At 39.0% G+C, this 24,353-nt stretch overlaps 1 protein-coding gene across 2 annotated transcripts in view; it reads right to left on the minus strand.

Annotated features, from left to right (window-relative positions):
- Nucleotides 1–24,076, minus strand: part of Prmt3 (protein arginine methyltransferase 3) — an 80,806-nt gene extending 56,730 nt beyond the window's left edge. For both annotated transcript variants that reach the window (XM_090347998.1, XM_090348000.1), the window contains exons 1-9: nt 24,006–24,076; nt 23,635–23,776; nt 21,979–22,061; nt 19,936–19,985; nt 18,975–19,077; nt 15,055–15,214; nt 13,511–13,652; nt 9,576–9,641; nt 7,980–8,101 (exon numbers count right to left, since the gene is read on the minus strand). In XM_090347998.1, the coding sequence (XP_090204124.1) occupies nt 7,980–8,101; nt 9,576–9,641; nt 13,511–13,652; nt 15,055–15,214; nt 18,975–19,077; nt 19,936–19,985; nt 21,979–22,061; nt 23,635–23,776; nt 24,006–24,033 (896 nt within the window). In that variant the 5' untranslated portion in view covers nt 24,034–24,076. The remainder of the gene's footprint in view (nt 1–7,979; nt 8,102–9,575; nt 9,642–13,510; nt 13,653–15,054; nt 15,215–18,974; nt 19,078–19,935; nt 19,986–21,978; nt 22,062–23,634; nt 23,777–24,005) is intronic.
- Nucleotides 24,077–24,353: the final 277 nt, after the last annotated feature.

The following is a 24,353-nucleotide window of genomic DNA, read 5'->3' on the forward strand; positions in this document are numbered from 1 at the left end:
ACTCTACCACTGGGCCAAACTCCCAGCCCCCAAATGCAAACATTTTTAAGAAAACATGTGTATAATAAAATTAGTTGGTCTTGGGGCCAGGAATTTGGCCTAGTGGTAAAAAGTGCTTGCCCAACATGCATGAAGACCTGGGTTCGATCCCCTGATACCACATACATAGCAAAAAAACTGGAAGTGGTGCTGTGGCACAAGTGGTAGAGTTCTAGCCTTGAGAAAGTCCAAGGACAGTGCTCAGGCCCTGAGTTCAGTCCCCATGACTGGCAAAATAATAATAATAAAATGAAATTACTAGGTCTTGAAATGAAAAATTTTAAAGGAGGGATGGAAAACAGCCAGCCCAGGCACAAAAACAAAGTCCGTGAGACTCTCATCTCCAATTAACTGCCAGAAAACTGGAAGGGGCACTGTGGCTCAAGGGGAAGGGGAGTAGCCTTGAGCTGAAGAGCTCAGGGACAACTCCCAGGCCCAGAGTTCAAGACCCATGACCAAAAAAAAAAAAAAAGATATAAGAATTTTAGTTAATAAAAGACATCTATGAAAAAATAAGACAGAGGTAAAAACATTTCAATTACATAAAACTTATAAAGAGCTCAAATTCAACAGTCAACAAATAAGAAAAAGCAACAAGTGGGCACTGGTGGCTGACACCAGTAATCCTAGCCACTCAGAAGGCTGAGATCTAAGGATCATGGTTCAAAGCCAGCATAGGCACAAAAGTCCATGAGACTCCTATCTTTAATTAGCCACCAAAAAAATGGAAGTGGTACTGTGGCTCAAAGTGGCAGAATGCTAGCTTTGAGCTGAAGAGCTCAGGGGCAGTGCCCAGGCACAGAGTTTAAGTGCCACGATAAAAGAAAAGAAAAGAAAGATGTTGGGAGCCAGAGTGGAATCAAACTGTACCTTGACTTGCATCAGACGATGGCTTTATTGTCTTATTGCTTTCTGGCCCTATTCTATGTAAATGACCTGAGAATTACCATATGAATGTAACACCTGGAGGTTCCCTGGGTGAGGAGGAGGGAAGAAGGGGGAGTGGAAAATAAACGCGGCAGTCTCGGCAGTCTTTGCCTGGACTGTGGACATCCCAGACCCGGTGTGTCTGTCTCTCTTCTTTTTCTTCCTAGTCCTTGTCCCCTATTTCAGGAACCCCAATTTGCGAACCCTGGTTTGCTGCCGGTTGGCCCCGGCAGAAAGAAAGAAAAAAAAGGTGAGAGAAAGAGAGAGAAGAAAGGGAAGAAAAGAAAGAAAGGAAGGAAGGAAGGAAGGAAGGAAGGAAGGAAGGAAGGAAGGAAGGAAGGAAGAGAGGGAGAAAGAAAGAAAGGGAGGGAGAAAGAAAGAAAGGGAGGGAAAGAGGAGAACTTATAAACATATAAGCAAATACTGAAGATGTCTAATGTCCTTCTCATAGACAATGATAGAAACAACAAGAAAAAAAGCACATTTGAAAAACTTTTAAAAGCACAATCTAGAGCCTGTCACATATGACTGACATAAACTGTTCTAAACACTTTAACCATGTCAAAAAATCTTGATATGTACATCCTGAAGATTGCTATTCAACTTGTAAGTATATGCTACAAGAACTCCAGGACATGTATGCAAAATATCTGCAACATATCTATTCATAGAAGGCCAACTGATTGAACTGATTGAGAAAGAGCTGGGGATTGAAGTGGTGGTAAATCTCTTACCTTGGGTATCATTCACATGCTTAATTTTGTTTATTATTCGTGTATACTTATGTATATTAATGCTAACTATTCATACTTGTTCAATATGCCAATCAAAAACTTAAAAAAGATGCATGTCTGTTTTCAAAAAGGTATGCAGTAAGATTCTTTTTGATGTAATAATATGACTGCCAATTATTTACCAAAATCCTTATTAGGCTTTAACAATTATAAGTACTTTAATAAAAACAAAAGGCAGGCTTTTTATAAAAACAAAATGTCCCCATTGCCAAGAACTATCTTCAGAATGGTTGTACAGAAAAAGACCTTGTGTTCTGTACATGGCCATCTGCTCAAGATGTTCATTGCCTACTACAAGCCATAATCCTATTTGCATGAGTAAATTACTCCTTGCTCAAATATGAATATAACAGAGAAGATTATGATTTCAGAGAATACTCAGGGAAAAAAAGACAAAGCATCATAATTCCCAATCATTTGGATTAAAATGCCTATACATAGATAGCATCCACACAGATAATCTCTTGCTTGGCTATTAATCTTAATTGTCACCTGGTTTTCCATCCATTAAAAAACAATGCACTGGGGGCCGGGATTTTGGTCTAGTGATAGAGTGCTTGCCTAGCATGCACGAAGACTCAGGTTCAATTCCTCGATACCCCACATACATAGCAAAAAGCTGAAAGTGGTGCTGAGGCTCAAGTGGTACAGTGCTAGCTAGCCTTGAGAAAGTCCAAGGTCAGTGCTCAAGCCCTGAGCTCAAGCCCAGGACTGGCAAAAAAAAAAAAAAAACGCACTGGGCACAGTGGCTCGAGCAGTGGCTCATGCTTGTACTCCTAGCTACTCAGGAGGCTGGGATCTGAGGATCAAGCTTCAAAGCCAGATTGGGAACCAAAGGACCTGGGACTCTTATCTCCAATTAACCTCTAGAAAATAGGAAGTGGGGCTTTGCTCAAGGGTAGGATGGTAGCCTTGAGCTGAAGAGCTCAGGGATAGTGCCCAGGCTGAGTTCAAGCCCCATAACCCACCAAAAACAACAATAGCAAAGTTTTCTCAAGTGGCTATTCCCTTAATCTCACTTCAAGCATAAAAACATTCTAAGAAACTTCTATCTTTAGCAATGCTTGACGAAAAACTAGTGCAGCTTTAATCTATGGGGATATTTCATTGTAATAATAATCTCATTTTAAGCAATTCGGTTGACAAAAATCCAATAAATACAATGACTTAGTGTCTAGGTAGAAATTAGTTTACTTAGGAAACTTAGAAACAACATTTCCTAGTTTAACAGTAGCAATTAAACTTCTACTTCATTAATGATGAAGTGCTCCATTCTCTTAGACAAGGCATACAGAAACAAAACACAGTCCATGTTCTTAAATACGGACAGTATAAGACAGAAAGAACATTAAAAATTACAGACCAGGCCGGGAGTTTGGCCTAGTGGTAGAGTGTTTGGCCTAGCATGCACAAAGACACGGGTTCACTTCCTCGGTACCACATATATAGAAAAAAAGCCGGAAGTGGTGCTGAGGCTCAACTGGTAGAGCTCTAGCCTTGAGAAAGTCCAAGGACAGTGCTCAGGCCCTGAGCTTAAGCCCAGGACTGGCAAAAAAAAAAAAAAAAAAAAATTATAGACCACCATAGTATTATATGACTTAGCTAAGAAAGTTTCACCTGAATGGCAGAGCTGAGTACAGTGCCTCAAGCCTGCAATCTTAGCTACTCAGGAGGCTGAGACCTGAGGATGGAAGTTCAAGGCCAGTCCCTACCCTAAAGTCTTGAGACTCTTATCTCCAATTAACCACTAGAAAAAGAAGTGGCATTGTCGCTCAGGGTATGGCGGAAGCCTTGAACCGAAGAGGTAAGGGACAGTGCCCAGGCCCAGAGTGTTGGCCATGAACACATCAGGGGGAGTATAAAATGGCAAATTTAAAGAATTATGAACAATTCAGTATGCATAGAAGAGAGACAAAAGTTGGAAAGTGTAAAAAGGTGATGAGGCTGATTATACTTAAAGATAAGAATCAGGATCTCAGAATAAGTATTAGATCAAATCTCTAATCCACTTTGCCCAAAGCAATGTAGATAAAAACCACCACAGCTGATACGCTAGACAACCAAATAGCATAAAGTATTATGGGAGTTCATATAATGATTCAACTGAGCTGAGTCCAGTGGCTCACACCTGTAATCCTAGCTATCAGGAGGCTGAGATCTGAGAATCAAGGTTCAAAGCCAGCCTGGACACAGACACAAAGGGACCTGAGACTCTTATCTACAATTAACCTCTAAAAATGGGATGTGGGGCTTGGCTCCCTTGAGCCAAGGGAGGGAGCCTTGAGCTGAAGAGGTCAGGGACAGTGCCCAGGCCTAGTTCAAGCCCCATGAACCACCAAAAAAAAAAATTCAACTGGCTTTCAACTAAGTGTTGAAAAAGATGACAACAAAGCTCATACTAGAATCTTGAGAAGGATACTCACATAAATTATGATAGCAAATCTAAACACCCTCTAGACTTTCCTTTTTATTTTTTGTGGTGCTGGAGATCAAACCTATGGCTTGGTTCATGCTAGCAAGTGTGCTACAGCCCCAGTCCCTCTTCTCAGTATTTCCTTCCTAGTTTTCTGTACACAGGTAACACAAGATTGCAGCCTTTGTGTCACAATGCGACTAAGTGCTGAACTGAAGCAGTATGATGGATCTGTCTCAGGAAAATTCTTCAGTAATGTGCTATAGTCTGAATAATGAGCTTACACTCTAGGGCTAAGTCAATGAGAAACCAAAGGCAAGCCAGAGTAACAGCGAAAACATTACCAGAAGCTATCTCTGCTTCCCGGGAGTGAATTGAGGATATAATCATTTGGCAGAATAGCTTTGCTATCCTTAGGTAAGTTTATGTTTCTGAACGAGTCATTCACTGTAAAGTTCAAAACATTACAGCAAGAATAAGAAACAAGTTCTCATTCTCTCCTATACATCATTCTTCTTTAGTTCTATGTTCCCTTATTAATGTAGTATCTTAGATAACTTGTATTGTTCTTTCCTGGCTGTAAGTGAAGAGTAGCCAGATTTAATCAGTAGAAACCTTGGGCTCTCCTAGCAGAGATTTACAATACAGCAAAACCTAGATACATAAGGCCATATAGTATGACGCTAAATGAAAGAACCTCCAGAACATAGAAACAAAAGCCATATGGTGAGTGATTGTTGTCCTTAATGTACTATGTTATCTCTCATCTCTTTTGCTTTCCCTTGGTTATCTCATATTATTACAGTAATTCACTTTGTTATCTGATTTGTATATATATGTGTGTGTGTGTGTGTGTGTGTGTATTTGGTTATTTGAAATAGGATAGGGAAGGGGGGAAAACAAGATAAGGTGCAGGGGTAGGGGTAAGGAAATGGGGACCAAGACATGAGAAAGGGTATCAATGTATGTGAAGTAATACACTTTCTATCTGGTGAATATAATGTAATCCTTCTATTAATTACAATAAAAATATATTAAAAAAAAGAGTAGCCAGATTTAATTTCTTAAACTGCATTATATCAGCTTACATTACACAACTAAATTTCCTTTCTCGGAATATTATGTCTTTTTTTTAAAATAAGGAAAGGACACTAGAGAGTGATTTGGAAGGATATATCTTCTCCTTGTCCCTCCTTCTCTTTCTTTGCTTCTTGGTCCTCATGAGGTTAGGAGCTTTCCTCTTATCACACCTTTCAACCTTGCTGTTCTGACTTGTCACAGATCCAGCTGACCTTGAACTGACATATCTGAATCTGAGTCAAAATCATTTTTCCTCCTTGAAGTGTTTTCTCAGTAACTTGTCACGATGATGACTGACTGATAATACTCATTAACTGACTAAAAATTAATAGGCATACATATAAAACATCCCAATTTTTTTCCTAAAAAGCCTTGATACTATATTCTCTAGTATACATATGGAATTTGAATATAGTCTTAGTATAAGCAAGTTTTCTACCACAAAACAAAAAAATCATTGGAAATCAAGCCTTCTCTAAAATCAAATGAAATATAATAGTGTTGCTGGCATACTTTCAATTTCTTCCATAAAGAAACTAAGCTAAGAGCACAGTAAGTCCTGTTTTACAGAAATAAAACAATGACAGTTTAAAAGATAAATTAATATGGTCTATCCTATAAGATTTGAAATATCTTATCCTGGTCAGGCTTGGTGTCTCATACCTATAATCCTTGGGAGGCTGAGATCTGAGGATCATGGTTCAAAGCCAGCCCAGGCACTAAAGTCTGTGAGAGTCTTATCTCCAATTAAGCACCAGAAAACCGGAAGTGGCACTCTGGCTCAAGAGGTAGGGTGGTAGCCTTAAGCTGAAGAGCTCAGAGACAACACCCAGGCCCAGAGTTCAAAATGTTGGTTAAATATTAAAGTGAGGATAATTCAAACCTAACACAAACCTGCACTTTAATCATATTATGTACAGTCCATAGTTAGAAAAAATCTAAAAACATGAAACATTTTGTATTATCATATTTTAAATTTGAAATATTCATAAAGAACAACAGAAAGTATTAGAATGCAAATTTAAATGGAAGGACCAACTAACTATTGCTATAAGATGCTTTCTGTCAACTGGATAAGCACCTGCAGAAAACTAAAGTTGGATCCTTCTTTGTCACCTGCACTACAATTAACTCCAAATGGGTCAAAGACCTCGAGGTAAAAGCCGACACACTGAAAACTTTACAAAAAGGAATAGGAAATACACTAGGCCTCCTTGGCACAGGTCGAAACTTTCTTTATAAGGACCAAGAATCACAACAAATCAGAGAAAGGCTGGATAAGTGGGACTGCATTAAACTGCAGAGCTTTTGTATGGCAAAGGACATAGCTAGTAAATTAATTAGGAAGCCTACAGAATGGGAGAAGATCTTTAACAACCACACAACGGATAAAGGCCTCATATCTAAAATATATCAACAGCTCAAAAAATTGAATCACTCCAAAACTAATCTCCAAAGAAACAACCATCCCATTAAAGATGGGCCAAAGACTTAGAGAATCTTCTCTGAAGAAGGAACAAAAATGGCCTATAGACACATGAAGAAATACTCAACATCTCTGACCATAAAAGAAATGCAAATCAAAATAACTCTAAGATTCCACCTCACTCCAGTTAGAATAGCCAGGATCAAGAAAACTAGTAACAACAGATGTTGGAGGGGATGTGGCCAGGAGGGATCACTACTACACTGCTGGTGGGAGTGCAAACTTGTTCAACCACTATGGAAAGCAGTATGGCAGCTCCTCAAAAGACTAAACATAGAGCTCCCCTATGACCCAGCAATTCCACTACTTGGCATTTACCCAATTGTCCAGAAACAAGGACATACTAAATCCACTAGCACAATAAAAAATATAAGAAAAAAATGCTTTCTGTTACTTTCTCTGGAAATGACTACTAAATGTCAAATAAAAAACGTTTTTGTTAAAAAGCTAAAGAAATCCAATTCTATAAACTGGATTTCAAATAGAGTCCTTCTTAACAGAACATTAACTATAAATCAGACACTTTTAGAGAAAAAACTTTTTTAAGGAAATGGACATTTTTAGGGGATAAAGCATTCTGCTTATTTTCAGGAATATTTGAATTTAAATTATACATAGTATTAAAAGAGCTAAATGTTGTAATGAAAGAAAAAAAGATAACCCTTAAACTATAGTCTGCTACTTACTAAAGAAAATGCAACTGACATATCTAGCTCTCTAAGTCCCCCATCAGTATTATCCTACATATCAATCACTTCTTAGCTTACTAGCATTCTTATAGTTACATTCAGTAATATAAAAATTATATAAAACAGGGCCGGGAGTTTGGCCTAGTGGTAGAGTGCTTGCCTAGCATGCACAACGACCCGGGTTCAATTCCTCAGTACCACATACTTAGAAAAATCCAGAAGTGGTGCTAAGGCTCAAGTGGTAGAGCTCTAGCCTTGCAAAAATCCAAGGACAGTGCCAGGCCCTGAGCTTAAGCCCAGGACTGGAAAAAATAATAATAATAATTATATAAAACAATGCTAGAACAACTGTGAAAATATTACTCATTGCCACAGTTCAAACATATCTTGTTCTCAATTTTTAATCTCATTATTCCAGCGTAGAGGTTTATCAAAAGACAAAAAAAAAGTCTTAGGTTTTCATTAGAGAGCAACTAAAGATAAAAAAATAACATGTTAAATAATTGTCAGATTTAAAAATAATTTTAATCAAGCCTTAAAAATGCATCTACCTTATGATATCCATCGCTTGGTAAAGAATTTCAGACTGATCAACTCCAAGAACTTTCTTTGCCCCAGCTTTAGCAGCAAACATAGACAGAATTCCTGTTCCACAACCAACATCCAAAACTACCTGTCGTAAAATATGTAAATAAGGAAAATAAACTTCAGAAAAGAAGCCAGTTCAGGGTTACAGGGCTGGTAAATCACAGAAAACAGCATTAAAACATAGGCAAATATATTTTTCAAGTTCTATTTTAATATTTTAATTGAATTAGTTTTTTATGACTTTTAGCTAAGAAGTCAGTGATTAGGCAAACAAATTTGATAGACTCAAAGACTCGGGTTCAAAACAATGAAATAAGGATGAAGGAAGTTGATTGTAACTTTTTCTAAAAACAAGGTGGAAAAGCAAATTAATTATAACTGTAAATAAAAATCAGAGGCGTAAAGAGGACACCTAGCTGGGAATTTCTTCCAGGGAGTGCAGAAATTAATTATGAGTGGGTCATAACTCGATTAAATGCTACCCACTAACCAAGGTAAATTAATCTGAGGATCCATATGGTCTCCACAGGAGCTTAGTGATTTGAAATAACACTAAGAAAAAGAAAAATAAGCTGGGAGTTTGGCCTAGTGGTAGGGTGCTTGCCTAGCATGCACAAAGACCCAGGTTCGATTCCTCGGTCCCACATACACAGAAAAAGCCAGAAGTAGTGCTGTGGTTCAGGTGGTAGAGCTCTTGCCTTGAGAACAAACCCAAGGACAGGCTCAGGCTCTGAGCCCACGACCAGGACTGACCAAAAAAAAAGAAAAGAAAAGAAAAAAGAAAAAAAGAGGGACAGAGGAGGGGGAAAAAAAGGAAGGAAACTTAATTATCAACATTCTTTAGAAAAATAAGTCTGCAGGGCCAAGAGTTTGGCCTACTAGAAGAGTGCTTGCCTAGCATGCACGAACACCCAAGTTCGATTCCTGGGTACCATGTACATAGAAAAAGCTGAAGTGGTGCTGTGGCTCAAGTGGCTATAGCCTTGAGAAAGTCCAAGGACACTGCTCACACCCTGAGTTCAAGCCCAGGACTGGCAAAAAACAGCAACAACAAAACAAACAAACAAACAAAAAAACCCCACAAATTATTCTACATCATAAATATGGTTTAGGCAAAATTATTTCAATAAATAAACTATATTACTGAAATTAATGACTTTCTTTTTTGTTACTTTTTGTGCCAGTACTGGATCTTGAACTCGGGGTCTGAATTTTTTTTGCTCAAAGACAGAGTTTTATCATTAGAGCTGGTTAACTAGAAATAAGAGTCTCACATAGACTTTCCTGCTTGAGCTGGCTTTAAACTGGTGATTCTGAGAACTAAGCCTCCTGAATAGCTAGAATTACCAGTGTAAACCACAGGAACTTGGCTGCAAACTAAATTCCAAATCAGAAAAACAACTATACTAGCAGGTAGCACAAATCAGTATTTCTGCACCACAGGTCAGCACCATAAACTTCTTCCCAGAAATAAAGCTAGAATGTATTAAATCAATTGCTATCACAATTATAAGCAAAAGAAGGACTTCTACCACCCAATAACAGCTTATATTACTCACCTTATCTTTAAAGATATGTGGATTATGGTATATAAAATCTCTGTAGCTTTCTGTTCGTACTCTGTCCTAGGATAAATAAAATTAAAGTTTTTAGGAAAAAAAAAAATTTTAGGTAGATATTTGCAACTTGCTCACAAACTGTTAGTTTTTACAGTTTTTTGCCTAAAAAACCAAGTTTTTAAGAGTTTTTTTAAGACAAAAATAAAGAATAACACCAGCAAAAACAAAGTATTTATTCTAAAAACATCACTGAAAGACAAAACGCATCTATGTTCTTTAAAAACATACATGTTTTTATTTACAAAGACTATAGTATCATTCTGTGACTTTAAGACATCTTTAAAAGGTTCAGGAATGTAAAGCCTGAATTCTTGCCCCAAAGCTATCTTAAAATAAGTGAAAGCAGAAACCAAACAAATGTAACAATGGAAGGCACATTTAAAAGCAGACTCTAATGCATCTCCAAGAAAATAATTTCCAGCACTTATCTGATTAATAATTCTGTTTTCTTAAAATAAGTAAAAGAGGAAACAAAACAAATGTAACAATGGAAGGCACAATTAAAAGCGGAATCTAATGAATCTCCAAGAAAATAATTTCCAGCATTTATCTGATTAATAATTCTGTTTTCTGGGGCCAGGAGTTTGGCCTAGTGGTTAAAGTGCTTGCCTAGCATGCATGAAGACCCGGGTTCGATTCCTCGGTACCACATACATAGAAAGAAGCCGGAAGTGGTGCTGAGGCTCAAGTGGTAGAGCTCTAGCCTTGAGAAAATCCAACAACAGTGCTCAGGCCCTGAGCTCAAGCCCAGGACTGGCCAAAAAAAAAAAAAATAATAATAATAATAATTCTGTTTTCTTTCTAGAAACTTCTGTAGGCAATGATGTTTAAATTTCTGTAAGAAGTGATAAGCTGGGCGCAGTGGCTCACGCCTGTAATCCTAGCTACTCAAGAGGCTGAAATTCGAGGATCATGGTTCAAAGCCAGCCCAGGCACTAAAGAACATGAGACTCTTCTCTCCAATTAATCTCTACACAAGGGGAAGTAGGACTGTGGCTCAATGGGGTAGGGCAGCAGCTTTGAGCTGAAGAGCTCAGGGTCAGCCTCGAGCTCAAACCCCAAGACAGACACATACACACACAAAAAAGGGATATTTAAATGCCTGAAAGTCTAAAAGTAAATCATGTAAACCTACAGCCCACATTAATGGATGCCTCTGCACTCAAACACCATTTGAACTGTGAATAAAGAATGCACTAAAAATTCTCACATGTATACCATGTCAAGAACAAACAGATTCCTGAAGATGAGACACATACAGACTGCTAAGGTAAAGGGCAGGGATGTCAAAGAAGTAAAATATGACTATGATATGACTGTGATAAAAACAGATCTCACAAAAGTTCTAATTTGGGGTTTCACAGTAGGTTAAAAAAAATACATTCAACCATCTTATAGCTGTGTGTCACTTTCATGCATTCACCCAACTGCAAACAAAAAATATCTTAAATTCCATCTGTAACTGAGTAAGTACAGGCTTTTCTTGTCATGGTTCCCTAAACAATGCAATACAATGCTATCTACACAGCATTTACATTGTATTAGCAAGGTACTGTAACGTAGGGATGATTTTAAAGCATACAGCATGTATGTGAACACTGCGGCACACTACGTAATAACTTGAGTCACTTCAGACTTAAGCATTCGCAGGGCTACTGAAACCAATCCCCCAAGGGTACCAAGAGATACCCACAGTGACAACTGTGCTACAATATAAAAATGCTATACAAATTATACCCTTCTAAAACATTTTTATGCCAAGGTTTACAGTTTTTTAAAGAACATCTTGAAAGGCAAGTTATTTTACTTATTAGAACTGTGAAGTGAAGTACTCAGAACTCCATGCTTTCTCATTGTTATTACTCAGAATTCCAAGCATTCTCATTATTTCTAATTACTTTTTTCAAAAAAGTAACCTCAAGTTATTATCTTTCCTTTGAGTCTACTTTTTAAAAGCTACTATAAGAATTATTAAAGTCTAATGTTTAAACCAGTGTATGTTAAAAACTCATGGTCTAATTTTCAAATGGCCCTTTTCAAAGTCTAATTTTCTACTTCCATATTCTTTGCACTGGAAAGTGGTAATGGTTGCCGAAGCAAGAAAATGTGAACATCAATCATGAATGCAGTCACCTGGAAAGCTCTCACCAATCACCTGCCCTACCACTGCCCTTACTTAATCAATAGAACCCTAACTGCTGTCCCAGCTCCATGCACAGTTGCCCAGCTATGCTGCAATCCTTCATGTGGTTCTTTCTATAGAGTCATCCGCTTTTGTTCATGTGCTTACCTGGGTATAACGAAAACCAGTGCTTAAAACAGTATAACAGAGCTTAAGCGTAGTAACTGATTTTTTTTGCAAGAATGTGAAATGCAAGCAAATCCAAAACTGGCCTTCATAATCATTTCTAAAAATTTACTCTAACAAAGACTAATATATCAATGCGAGCACCAGAGAAATAAAAGATCTTTAATACCAGCCTATTAAAACTAAGAAATAAATGAACTAGAACTCTTAATAATATTTTAGGGTGTTGTGAAGTCCTTCCTACAAACATATGAACAGCTAAGAATGAGGCTAATGACAACAAAAATGGTATATACTCTAAATCTTTACATAGGAATACAAGAATAGTTTTAATGTACAGGCTCATGAACGTGGACTGAAAGCATGAGTCAGCTGCAGATACAAAGCTAAAATTTCAAATTATTACACAACACTATAATATGTGATATATGCATACACAGGAGGGCTTCTCTCCATAAAAAGATAATGATGCACTGCATATTCATAATGTTAGTCAACAACTCTTCATCAAGAAGGACAAAGGAGAAATATTTAAAGTTTACATATTCCATCTCCCTATAAACAGTATCTCTAGACTGTCCATGTCAAGAATTACTGTGGACAAAACATAAAACACAACAAAACAAAAAAACAGAGGAAAAAGTTTGCTTTAAGGCATAATTCATTCATCTGCTATATTGCTTAGCAAAATAAAGCAGTCTTTTTGAATCAAATATATCCCTATTTTCTATGAATACTTAAGTTATCTCCAAGAGATAATTACATTGTAAGGCAGATGATTCTTGCAAAGGGCAAAAAAGATACTAGAATTTCTGTAGTCTGCTGTACATCAAAAATACTTGCATAATAGTCGTGTGCAGATTCTCTATATAGTTATAATTGTTCAGGACAGAATTTGTAATTGCTCAAAATGGATTTCCCTCATGATTATACTGAAACTACTCATACCTAGTAGGACTTTCAGTGATCTGTGTAGACCTGTCTGAAAAGCAACACAAGCCATCATGTCACTTACCTAGATTTAAAATGGCAAAGGTGGATTTAGTCTTTTTTTTTTTTTTTTGCCAGTCCTGGGCTTGAGCTCAGGGCCTGAGCACTGTCCTTGGACTTTCTCAAAACTAGAGCTCTACCACCTGAGCCTCAGCACCGCTTCCAGCTTTTTTTCTATGTATGTGGTAACCGAGGAATCAAACCCAGGTCTTTATGCATCTAGGCAAGCACTCTACCACTCGGCCAAACTCCCAACCCCTTAGTTAATTCTTAATCTTTGCATTTCCATATTTTTTAAAAAGGGTATAATGTAAATTCTATTTAATAGTTTCTCTTGAAACAAGTAAAATAACAAGTTGTTTCTTACAAAAGTTTCAAGAAAAAATAAGACTCCATAATAATGAGTACTAGTGATATTAAATAAAAATCTACCATAACTATAATCTTTTCACTTCAAGATCAGCTATGTAAGCATGAGAAATTTGAAATGCAGTTCTAAAATATGCAACAAAAAGAATAGTTTCCACACATTTCCTCACTAGTATGTACTTAAGTGTTATCAGTGTGTTTTTCTAACCTTTAGCATTTCTTCATGTATCCCATAATGCCCATAGGAACTGAAATAAACACCATCCTCATCCTCCTGGAGGTCTGCAATGGCAGTCGATGATGAGCAGGTTCTGACATCTGCGTTCATCACAAAATCCTGAGCAAATTGTCTGTAATCAATTTGAAATACACTCTTGAGACAGGTTTATTGGACCATGAAAAAAGGAAAGGCTAGAGGTTGAGGAAGAGGAAGGGGGAGGGGTGGTTTGCAGAGCCCATCTAGAGTAACGCAATGATCCCCCTGCTGGATCTTAAGAAATAGACTCCCAAACCCGAAGGGTGCACAATTCATTATCTCTGCTAATCGTAAAGCAATGTGACTAGCTCCCAGCATTAAAAAAAAAAAAAAGGAGGGTGAACTAAAATTGACTTTTCATGCAGGGCATTCTGGCATACCATCAAACGTGTATTCACAGCTCATAAACCGAACAGAAAAATTTTTCTAAGATAAAAATCAATGAGAAATGTAGACACTTAGATCCTACTCCAGACTTCCTTAGTCAGAATCTACATTAGCAAAATCTCTGAGATTCATGCTCACAGTATACTTTGAGAAGTACTATACCAGCAGAATGCTAATTTACTTAATGAAAAAACTTGTTACTATGTATCTGGCTTTAACTATTATACCATTATTACATTTGACTTTTTTCAAAACAGAACTTTTAACAACACATTTTCCCCTCAATTTAAAAACTATGAATATCTCTATATTTGAAGACTTAAGAAGGGAAAATTAAAGTGAAGAAACCAATTGTAATATAAAATTAAAAGAGAGGCATGAGCTGGGTGCTGATGATTTGTGCCTGTAATCCTAACTACTCAGGAGGGTAAGATCTGAGGATTATAGCTTGAAGGTAGCCTGGACAGGCAAGTCCCTCTTTTCCCCAATTAATTAGAAAAAAGCTCAAAGTATGGACCAAGTGGTATAGCACCACCAGCTTTGAGCAACAAAACTCAGGGACAAGGCACACAAAACATTAAAAATGTCAGAGCTCTAACTATATGTAAACAATATTTATGAAATATGTGATATTAATCAATAATATCCATATTGTTTAAAAATGCTTTATATCTTTAAAGACTATTAAGTTTTTAAAAGCCATGTAATGAGTGATTGTTGTCCTTAATGTATTAAGTTATCTCTCATCTCTTTTGCTGTCCCTTGGCTATCTCATATTGTTACAGTATTTCACCTTGTTATCTGATATATTGTATATATACGTACTTGGTTATTTGAAATCGGATAGGAAAGTGGGAAAAACAAGATGAGGGGCAGGGGTGGGGGAGGTAAATGAGGACAAAAACATGAGAAGGGGTATTAATGTATGTGAAGTAATGCACCTTCTACCTGGTGAATATAATTTAACCCTTCTATTAATTACAATAAAAATATATGAAAAAAGACTACTAAGTTTTAATAAACCCATTGTGCTTTCTAGAATACACAATGTTTTATCAGCAATGTGATCTGAGAGAAGTGAACAGTTTTCTGTAAAATTGATAAATTACTTCATTCTTTGCAGATCCTCTCGTGCTCTAGCTAATGCAGCTTCAGCAGACAGTGCCCTCGCTTCCATATGTTTCAATTTCTCAACAACAGATGTACTGTCACTGAGTCCGTTGGGATAGGAGAATGGGACAGACACAGGCTCATAGAGATCTTCTACATCTAGAGAAATAAACAGATAACCATTATCAGGCTACCCTACAATAATGACTACAAATAGGCTCAGAATAAATATTTCTAAGTGCCCATTATCATCCTAGCAAAAGTACTCTTCAGTATCCAGACAGTTTTCATTGGAGATCAAAGAATATGATGCCCGTCTAAGTGTTTCAGCATTTAGTTAAGTGATCTCACTTACAAGTGAAATCTATAAACACTTCACAGAAGCAAAAAGAAGGCTAGTGGTCATTAGGGCTAAGAGTTAGAAGGAATATAGAGATGCACATGATGACTAAGCACTGAGCATCTCATCTACCACAGAGTGACAACAGTAAACACAAGAAAAATACTATAGAAAGTAACGGATAATTGATTAGCTTGATAGTGGTAATAATTCCACAAATGAGATGTACACCATATCTTAACATATTGCATCATAAATGTGCAATAATAATTTTCAATTACACCTTAACAAAATAGAAGAGAATTACATTTCTCTGGGCTAGGCATATAGTCCAAATGTTAAAACTGCCTGCCTAAGCCAGGCATGGTGGCTCACACCTGTAATCCAAACTACTCAGGAGGCTGAGATGTGAGGATCATGGCTCAAAGCTAGCCTGGGCACTAACACTGAAGTCCACTAACACTAAAGTCCTTGAGACTCTTATCTCCAATTAACCACTAAAGAATGGGAAACGGGGCTATGGCTCAAGGGGTAGGGCAGTGGCCTTGAGCTAAAGAGCTCAGGGACAATGCCCAGGCCCATAGCTAGAACAGTAGCCTGGACCTGAAGAGCTCAGGCACAGAACCCAGGCCCAGAGTTTAAGCCCCATGACAGAAAAACAAAAACAAAAACAAAAACAAAACTGCCTGCCTAGCAAGCAAGCAAAGTCCTGGATTCAAACCATAGTAAGATAATAAAACAAAAAGATGGTGTCAAGTGTTATTTCTTTGGTGGAAATGGAGTGTTCTGAACCTAGGGCTATGGGAATAACAAATTATACCAACTTTCACTCCAACAATGGCAAAGTCGTTCGAGAATGCAGGCACTACACATAAGACCATATCTACTTCTAGCTCTATTTCATTTACTATATACTTCATATACTTTTTCATTTATTAATAACAACACATTATCGACTAGACCCTAGTGGCTCATGGCAGTAATCTTGGTTATTCAGGAGGCTGAGCTTAAGAGGGTCCTAGTTCACATTCAGTTTAGGCAAAAAACTTATGAGACCTCCATCTCAACACACAGCTGGGAATATAAGAATATTATATAAAAATACAAAAAGTATGGGGCTGGGAGTTTGGCCTAGTGGTAGAGTGCTTGCCTAGCATGCACGAAGACCCAGGTTCGATTTCTCAGTACCACATACACAGAAAAAACTGGAAGTGGTGGTATGGATCAAGTGGTAGAGCCCTAACCCTGAGAAAGCCCAAGGAGTGCTCAAGCCAGGACTGGCAAAAAAAAAAAAAATACAAAAAGTGTATACCTGGACTAGGGGGTTGGCCTTGTGATACAGTGCTTGCCTAGCATGCATGAAGACCTGGGTTCGATTCCTTGGTACCACATACAAAGAAAAAAGTCGGAAATGTTGCTGAGGCTCAAGTGGTAGAAATCTAACCTTGAGGAAGTCCAAGGAAAGTGCTCAGGCCCTGAGTTCAAGCCCAGGACTGGCCAAAAAAAAAAGTATACACCTATCTCAGCTATTCAGAGAACCAAGATCAGGAAAGCATAGTTTCAGGCTAGCCTGTGCAAAAAAAGTTCTAAGACTCCATCTTGGGCCAGGTGTGTGGCTAGTAGGAGAGTGTTTGCCTAGATTGTATGAAGCCTTGGGTTCAATTCCTTGGTACCATATACACAGAAAAAGCCAGAAGTGGTATGGTGGCTTAAGTGCTAGAGCGGTAGCCTTGAGAAAGTGCTCGGGTCCTGAGTTCAAGAGTGAGATTTGTTCATTACAATAAAAAAATATATGGAAAAAAAAAAGAGTGAGATTTGGCGAAAGTACCACTTCCCTTCAATGCTTTTTCTAAGGTTATAAAGTTCTTAAAACTAAAGTGTATTCCTAAGAATGCCATGCCATACAACTCAATGGCAACTTCTCAAGGAAAGGAGAGGTAAGAACCAAGTAACTGCTCAAACACAATATAAAACTATGGTCTCTTCAGGTACATCTCTTCTGATCAGTATAAGAAGTATGGGGAAAAAAAAAAACCAATATAATCAGGAAAAGAATATAAGATTTCATTCCTACAGATTGGATCAACAAACTACAAGACAATAGCAGAATTTCCACAAGCCTCCTACACAGTACAGAACAACCCAAAGTACCAGGCAAGCAACAGAAGAAACCTGCAGTAAATGAAAGTGGTTCTGCCACAAGGGAGGCTTTAAGAGTCAGTATGTGAGACAAGCCTTTGGAAAGGTACATGGAATCCATTTTGTGTCAAAACAAATCTCAGTAAAGTAGATGGCTTAGTTAGTTGTGTGATCTGAATATCTGAGAGAAAAGCAGCACAAGTTATTAAATCTACTTTGCAGTTTTTTTAAAAAGCATTGTCTAGGACTGGGAATGTGGCATAGTGGTAGAGTGCTTGCCTAGTTCACATGATTTTAATTATTTTTCCTGAAAATTTTAAAACAATATAAAAATGCTAATTAAGGTTAATAAGAGAGTGGGAAAGGTTTATAGGAGAGTCAGAAGTCTTAAAATACATATAAATAATAACAAATATAATGCTGTTACTTTGCAAATTTTTTTTTTTTTTTTTTTGTCATGGGGCTTGAACTCTGGCCTGCGCGCTGTGCCTGAGCTCTTCAGCTCAAGGCTACTGCCCTACCCTTGGGCCACAGCCCCACTTCCATTTTCTAGGTTTCCTAGAGATTAACTGGAAATAAGAGTCTCAAGGCTTTGTATTGCCCAGGATGGCTTTGAACCGTGATCCTCAGATCTCAGCCTCCTGAGTACCTAGGATTACAGGTGTGAGCCACAGTGCCCAGCCTCCCTATATTTTGAAATGCCCCTTAATGTCAAACAATTTCATGCTTTCATACTTCTAAAATGACTTCCTAGTAAGCCTACTAGTATGGATATCTGATCTTTTTCTCTCCGTGAACAATGACTACTTGGATACAAGCGCCATTGCAAGAGTCAAGCCTAGATGAAAAGGGCTACCTACTGAGGTCAGGCAAAACAGAATCCACTGCATAGATGCACAGAGCAAAAGGAAGATGCACATCTAAGAGAGATAGTGCTAGAGGGAACAGATTTTATCACTCTAGTCAAAAAACCTTGCATTTGAAACCTGGGCGTGGTGGCTCACACCTTAATCCTAGCTACTCAGGAGGCTGATATCTGAGGATCAAGGTTCAAAGCCAGCCTGGGCACAAAAGGACCTGAGACTCTTATCTCCAATTAACCTCTAGAAAATGGGAAGTAGGGCTTGGCTAAAGAGTAGGGTGGTAGCCTTGAACTGAAGAGCTCAGGGACAGCTCCCAGGCCAAGTTCAAGCCCTATCACTCACACTCACACTCACTCTCACACTCACAAACACACACACAAACATGCATTTGAAACTTACTAATTATTCATTTCTGAACTTTCCATTTAACATTTCTGCAGGAGTAGTTGAAATCACGTAAGCAAAACCACACAGTAAAAAATCACCAATAAGACGGGATCATATATATATTTTCCTAAAGCAGTACTTTCATTTTGTCCTAACAGGTGTTAAAGTAGATATAGTATGATCATCTTACCAAATTGAAGTAAAAGGTCATCTTCTAATACTGGTTTCAAATACTCTTCTTTCTCCCAAGGCACTGGGTTGTATATGGAATTCATATACTCAACTGTGGGATTCTGAATATAAAAATAATTGCATGTTTTACTCACAGCTTGTAGTACAAGCCTAGAAAAAGCCTAGTAAAGACTAGGGAAATTAAGCAAAAGCAGAAATCTAATACCTATAGTATACTGCAAAATCCCAAAATATAATGAAAGCTCCATGATACAGAATTAGATATATATAATTCTTTAAAAACCTGTGGTACAGTGAAGCTGCAATAAATGAAGAGCCATATAGTGAGGGATGACTGACTGTACTGCTATTTCAGTAGTCATTGTTTAGTAGTCATTTGAAGTGGTTTTAATGAAGAGTTTCGTATTGTTGGAAAAAAAATACAAATTTAATTTACTTTAAACAGATCAAACAAAACAGAGCATCCAAAACAGACTAAAACACATCGGATTTTACAGAAATACCATCAGTCTTTCATCTGAAATGAAATTAATTTTTTCTCATAGCACTGATTCACTTCTTAAAATATAACACCTGTCACTGCATAGACATTCATTTAGTACCTTGAGCCTGTTCCTGGCATCCAAGAGTCCTACAATATGATGAATAGCACAACTCCCCATATTTCTTTCAGAGTTAGGGAAACTATGTTCTGCCAAGGGCTATTTGGATATTTATCACAACATTTATGGGCCAAACAAAATCATCAATACAAACAGAAGAGCCATTGGTAGCTGACAAGGAGCATATATGTCTGTCTACTCATGCACCAAAGACTTTGCAGGCCTTAAACCACCAACAGGCCGGATGTATCCCATCCGTTAAACTTCAAAAGTTGAAATAATCAAAACAGTGTTAAGTGCTGAGGTATTCAATTCATAAATTTCTAAGGAAAATTATAACTCAAGCTGCCAACTTACCTTAAGTCTAATGAAGTTTATTAGTTTAATGTATCCATAAAATTCAAGTCCTAAGTGGGAAGAAAAAAAGACAATTCACCTATTTTAATGGGAGTTTTACTTAACTGACCTGTTCTATAAATGGTTTTCTGCTTAGATAGTACTTCTAAATCTCCAAACTATCACTTATACTTTGAATTTCGTATTAGGTACTGGAAATACTTCTGAATACTTGATATTTCTCAATATATGTTTTTTATTATTGTAAAGGTGATGGACCGAGGGATTACAGTTACATACGCCAGTTAAGGGGTATATTTCTTTTTGGACAGTGTCACCCTTGCCCTTGCTCTCTCCCAGTTTTTCCCTCCTGTCCCCACCCACAAATTGCATAGTACATTTTCAACATGGTATCTGCTGAGTACCACTGCTTCATTTGTTCACTTCTGAATATTTTATCTGAAAAACAGGCCTCGATGACAAACATTATGTACTTTTCTTGTATTTCTTAACAAAAAATACATAAAAAGAAATGTATGCAATTATTTTTCCATTATCAGACTAATACACAGCCTAATGACTAGATCATAAATTTTACCAAATATTTGACGGTTAATAATAGAACTAAGATGTTACAAATCCATAACTTTTATGGAGCTTGCCAAATTATAATTCTGCCACGACATGAGTATACAAAGTGTGTTAGCTTTTCCATGAAGTTAAATGATGCAAACTAAAAAATAATGAGGCTTTTTATCTGTTTTATCTTGCCAAAAATGAAGCAGCATTTAAGTCAAAGGAGAGCAGTAATATAAGGGCTATTATTTACTATTGGACAAACTGGTTGTTCATCATCACAGGAAATTGATTATAACTGAGAAATGCTGTTATAAAGAAGCTTCGATAGCACACAAAAACCCTTATATCGGTAAGTATAAAAAAAGCAGTAGTATTCCAATTCATTCTAAAATGCAACATTAGTAATGGAAGATAAGCCGAGGATGTTACGTACATCATTCACAAATAGTTACACCTGGATTTGATCTATAAACAAAATGTATGGGCCTGGGGCAGTACTGAGGCTTAAATTCAAGGCCTAGGAACTGTCCTTAGGCATTTTTGCTCAAGGCTAGCATTCTACCACTACAGCCACAGGTCTACTTCCAGCTTTTTGCTGACTAACTGCAGATTAGAGTCTCATGGACCTTCCTGTCCAGACTGATCTGAATCTCTACCTGCAGATCTCAGCCTCCTGAATGTCTAGGATTATAGCTGTGAACCACTAGTGCCTGACTTAATGTACTTGAAATCCAAAGATGTGTCCAATAGATGTGAATAACCAAGCTGATATTCCTCAACCATGTCACAATGTTCTTAATAAAAATAGGGACCAAAAACTCAATTTTGTATCTTCTGTATCTTCTTAAAGAAGTGGAAATCTGTAAGTCTAAGAAATGTTTGAACACAAATCAACAGAAACATTTCTTCAACATTTTGCATGCTTCCTTAACTTCACAACTCCATTTTTCCTTTTTTTTTTTTTTTTTTTGCCAGTCTTGGGCTTGAGCCCAGGGCCTGAGTACTGTCCTTGGGCTTTCTCAAGGTTAGGGCTCTACCACTTGAGCCATACCACCACTTCTGGCTTTTTCTATGTATGTGGCACCGAGGAATGGAAGTCGGGTCTTCGTGCATGCTAGCTAGGCAAGCACTCTACCTCTAAGCTAATCTCCCGGTCCTCCATATTTTTTAGTAAACATAAAACACAACCTGCTAGGTCTTAATGTTAGTTCATATTCTACTTTTTTCACAACGACTTGTACCAGCTTCCCAATTCCATTTGGTCAATAACATATTCCTATGCCAAAGGGTTCTTTTTTCTGTTTTTAGTTGCAAAATCATTTAAGTTTAAATATATTGAACTTCATTTAGAAGAATGACTTAATCTTTCTTCAAAAGACATTTCAGTAAGGTAAGTAGCTACTCTTTTTACTATAGTGGACTAGTGAAGGAAGGTGTCTCTTACTTTCACAAGTAAAGCTGTTCTTTATTTTAAGAAATACTCACCGTGTTTTTGGACCATGTTATCAATATTAAATTGGTGATCTGTCTTACAGTGTGAAAATGTTTCTTCAGCAGATGTGAATAACCTGAAAAAAAAATCAAAACCATTTCATGGAACAGTCTCCTGGGAAGTCTAAATGCTGATTTCATGTTAAATATTCACTTGAATTGTTAATCAGCTCACTTTTAGTTTTGTTTCCAATGAGACAAAAAGAAATCCACTCAGAAATAAAGGAACAGTGCCCAGCACTTCTGAAAAGTAGTATGCCTGAGTCATATTCAACACCTAAAACAAATGAACTATCTTTTAAATGTCTCAGTTAACTTATCTGTCAAACAAAAAGCACTGTATTTATCAAAAGGGTTTTCTGTACAAAGAGCTCCCTTGGAGAGATTTTTGTTTCTCTGAAATCATGAAAATTCCCTACTTGAGATTCTTTCCCCAGTGTCATCTCTGTTTTCAGGGGATTTCTGAACTGGTACTGCGCAAAAGCTTCTAAAGTATAAAATATAATTTTACAGCTGGCATATCCCCCAGGTATAGTTTTTTTCACAAGTGATCCTGTAGTGTTCTCACAATACCTGCATTAGACATTGTAAAGACTTAGCCTCTAAGTGAGATGCAAAACTCGAAGACACACAAGACAGGAATACACAGCAGAGGCACTGCACTCCTCTTCTGTATGCCTGGCACATGGGCAGTAATTTTCAATCAAAGTTTGCCAAGACAGGTTACTGCAGTATGTATGCAGCCTATCAGGAGGCACTGCACCACTGATGCTCAATAAATACTCAATAAATCAACTAACCGGAGTAGGGGCAGTCATGTTCGCTCCTATGAGAACACAGGATACAATGCCAATGTGCATCATGACCAGGTATGGGGACACTGGAAGTAATGCTTACGAAAGTAAGAATGATCCATGTCAGGCCTCATGATGCCCAGCAGCCAAAGTTTCTTGAGACTTAAGAGGCTGAATTTTAAGTGGAAAGATGGACTGGGGAAACGAACCACAGCATTGTGACCTTGAACAGTTGAATGACATTGCAGTCTTCCCCATCTACCCTCCACGGAGTGGGGAAAAAAAGGCATCCAGTCCTTCAACAGGTGCCTCCACTTAAATTGCGAAGTACGACTAAGTGGCTCAAAGTAGAAATGTTACACCGGAAGGGCTACAATGCTACAATTTTAAGCAGCTCCAGGGGTCATTTCCTAGGGTGCTAGAAATGGAAGGGCGATCTGGAGCTTAGCTGGGTCGAGGAGAGACTCCCAGACTTGTTACTCAACGGCGTGAGAACCAGTTCCGTGGGCTTGTGAAACTGCAGTCCCGGACGCCATCTGCGTGAATTCCCTATCTGTATCTCTTTTTTCTTTTCTTGTTTAACATTTCAGGTAACAAGGGTCATTCGGGATCTACAGAGCCAATCCCAAACCAGCTCCTTTTAGGCCAGTGACACTGAGGCCGGTCCGAACACGGGCTTCCGGTTCCTGGCTCCTCCCCTCCAACTACCGTGGACTTCTCCCCAAACCATCACCCCACACACACTCACACCCTCAAAACAACCGGCTCGAGAATGGGGGGGGGGGTGCAGACCACTGCGGGTGGTCCGTCAAGAGACCCCTCAGCAAGCCGGGCCGGGCCGCCGAGGCCGACGAACCTGTTACAGAACAGGCAGGGGGTCTGCTGCCTGGGGTGGGGGAGCTCGGCCTCGTCCTCGTCCTCGTCCTCCCAGGCGGCCTCGCCGTCGCTGTCCGACAGTTCGGGTAGGTCCTCGTCCTCCTCCACCGCGCCCCGGCCGCCTGACACACGCAAAACAAGCAGACCTGCCCGTGACCCCGGGCACGGCCGGCAGAGGGCTGGGGAGGGCGTACCTCCGCCCGCCCTCCCCTGGCCCTCGCCCCGGCCCTCGCCCCGGCCCTCGCCCCAGCGCCTCCGGCCAGGCCCCACCGCCCGCGCCGGGGAGGGGGTGGGGGAGCTCTTCCACCGGCCACGCGGCCTGGCCTGCGTCCGGGCGAACCGGGTACCCACCCGTAGCGCCCGACGCTAAGGAGCACATGGTTGCCGTGCCCGAAAACGCCGCGTGGCCCGGCGGTGGGGTGGGGTGGAGAGAAGAGAGGAGGCGGGGACCAGGGGGCCGCGCGCGCGCCTAGCTCGGCACCGGGAACCCCGGGAACGAGCGCGGGCGCGCGCGCCGCAAGCCCGGGAACCGCGCGGGTGCCTGGGAACCGGAGCGCGCGCGAGCACGCCACCCAGCGAGCGCTTCCGGGATTCAGGCGCCTGCTGGAGGTCACGTGAGAGCGGCGGGGGCGGGACGAAGCTTCGGCCCCGCCTCCTCCTGACAGGTTTGCCGCAGTGCCCGCGGTTGACACGCTGCGG

This window comes from Megascapheus bottae, chromosome 16, assembly GCF_031878675.1.
Source record: "Megascapheus bottae isolate mThoBot1 chromosome 16, mThoBot2.hap1, whole genome shotgun sequence".
NCBI lineage: Eukaryota > Metazoa > Chordata > Mammalia > Rodentia > Geomyidae > Megascapheus > Megascapheus bottae.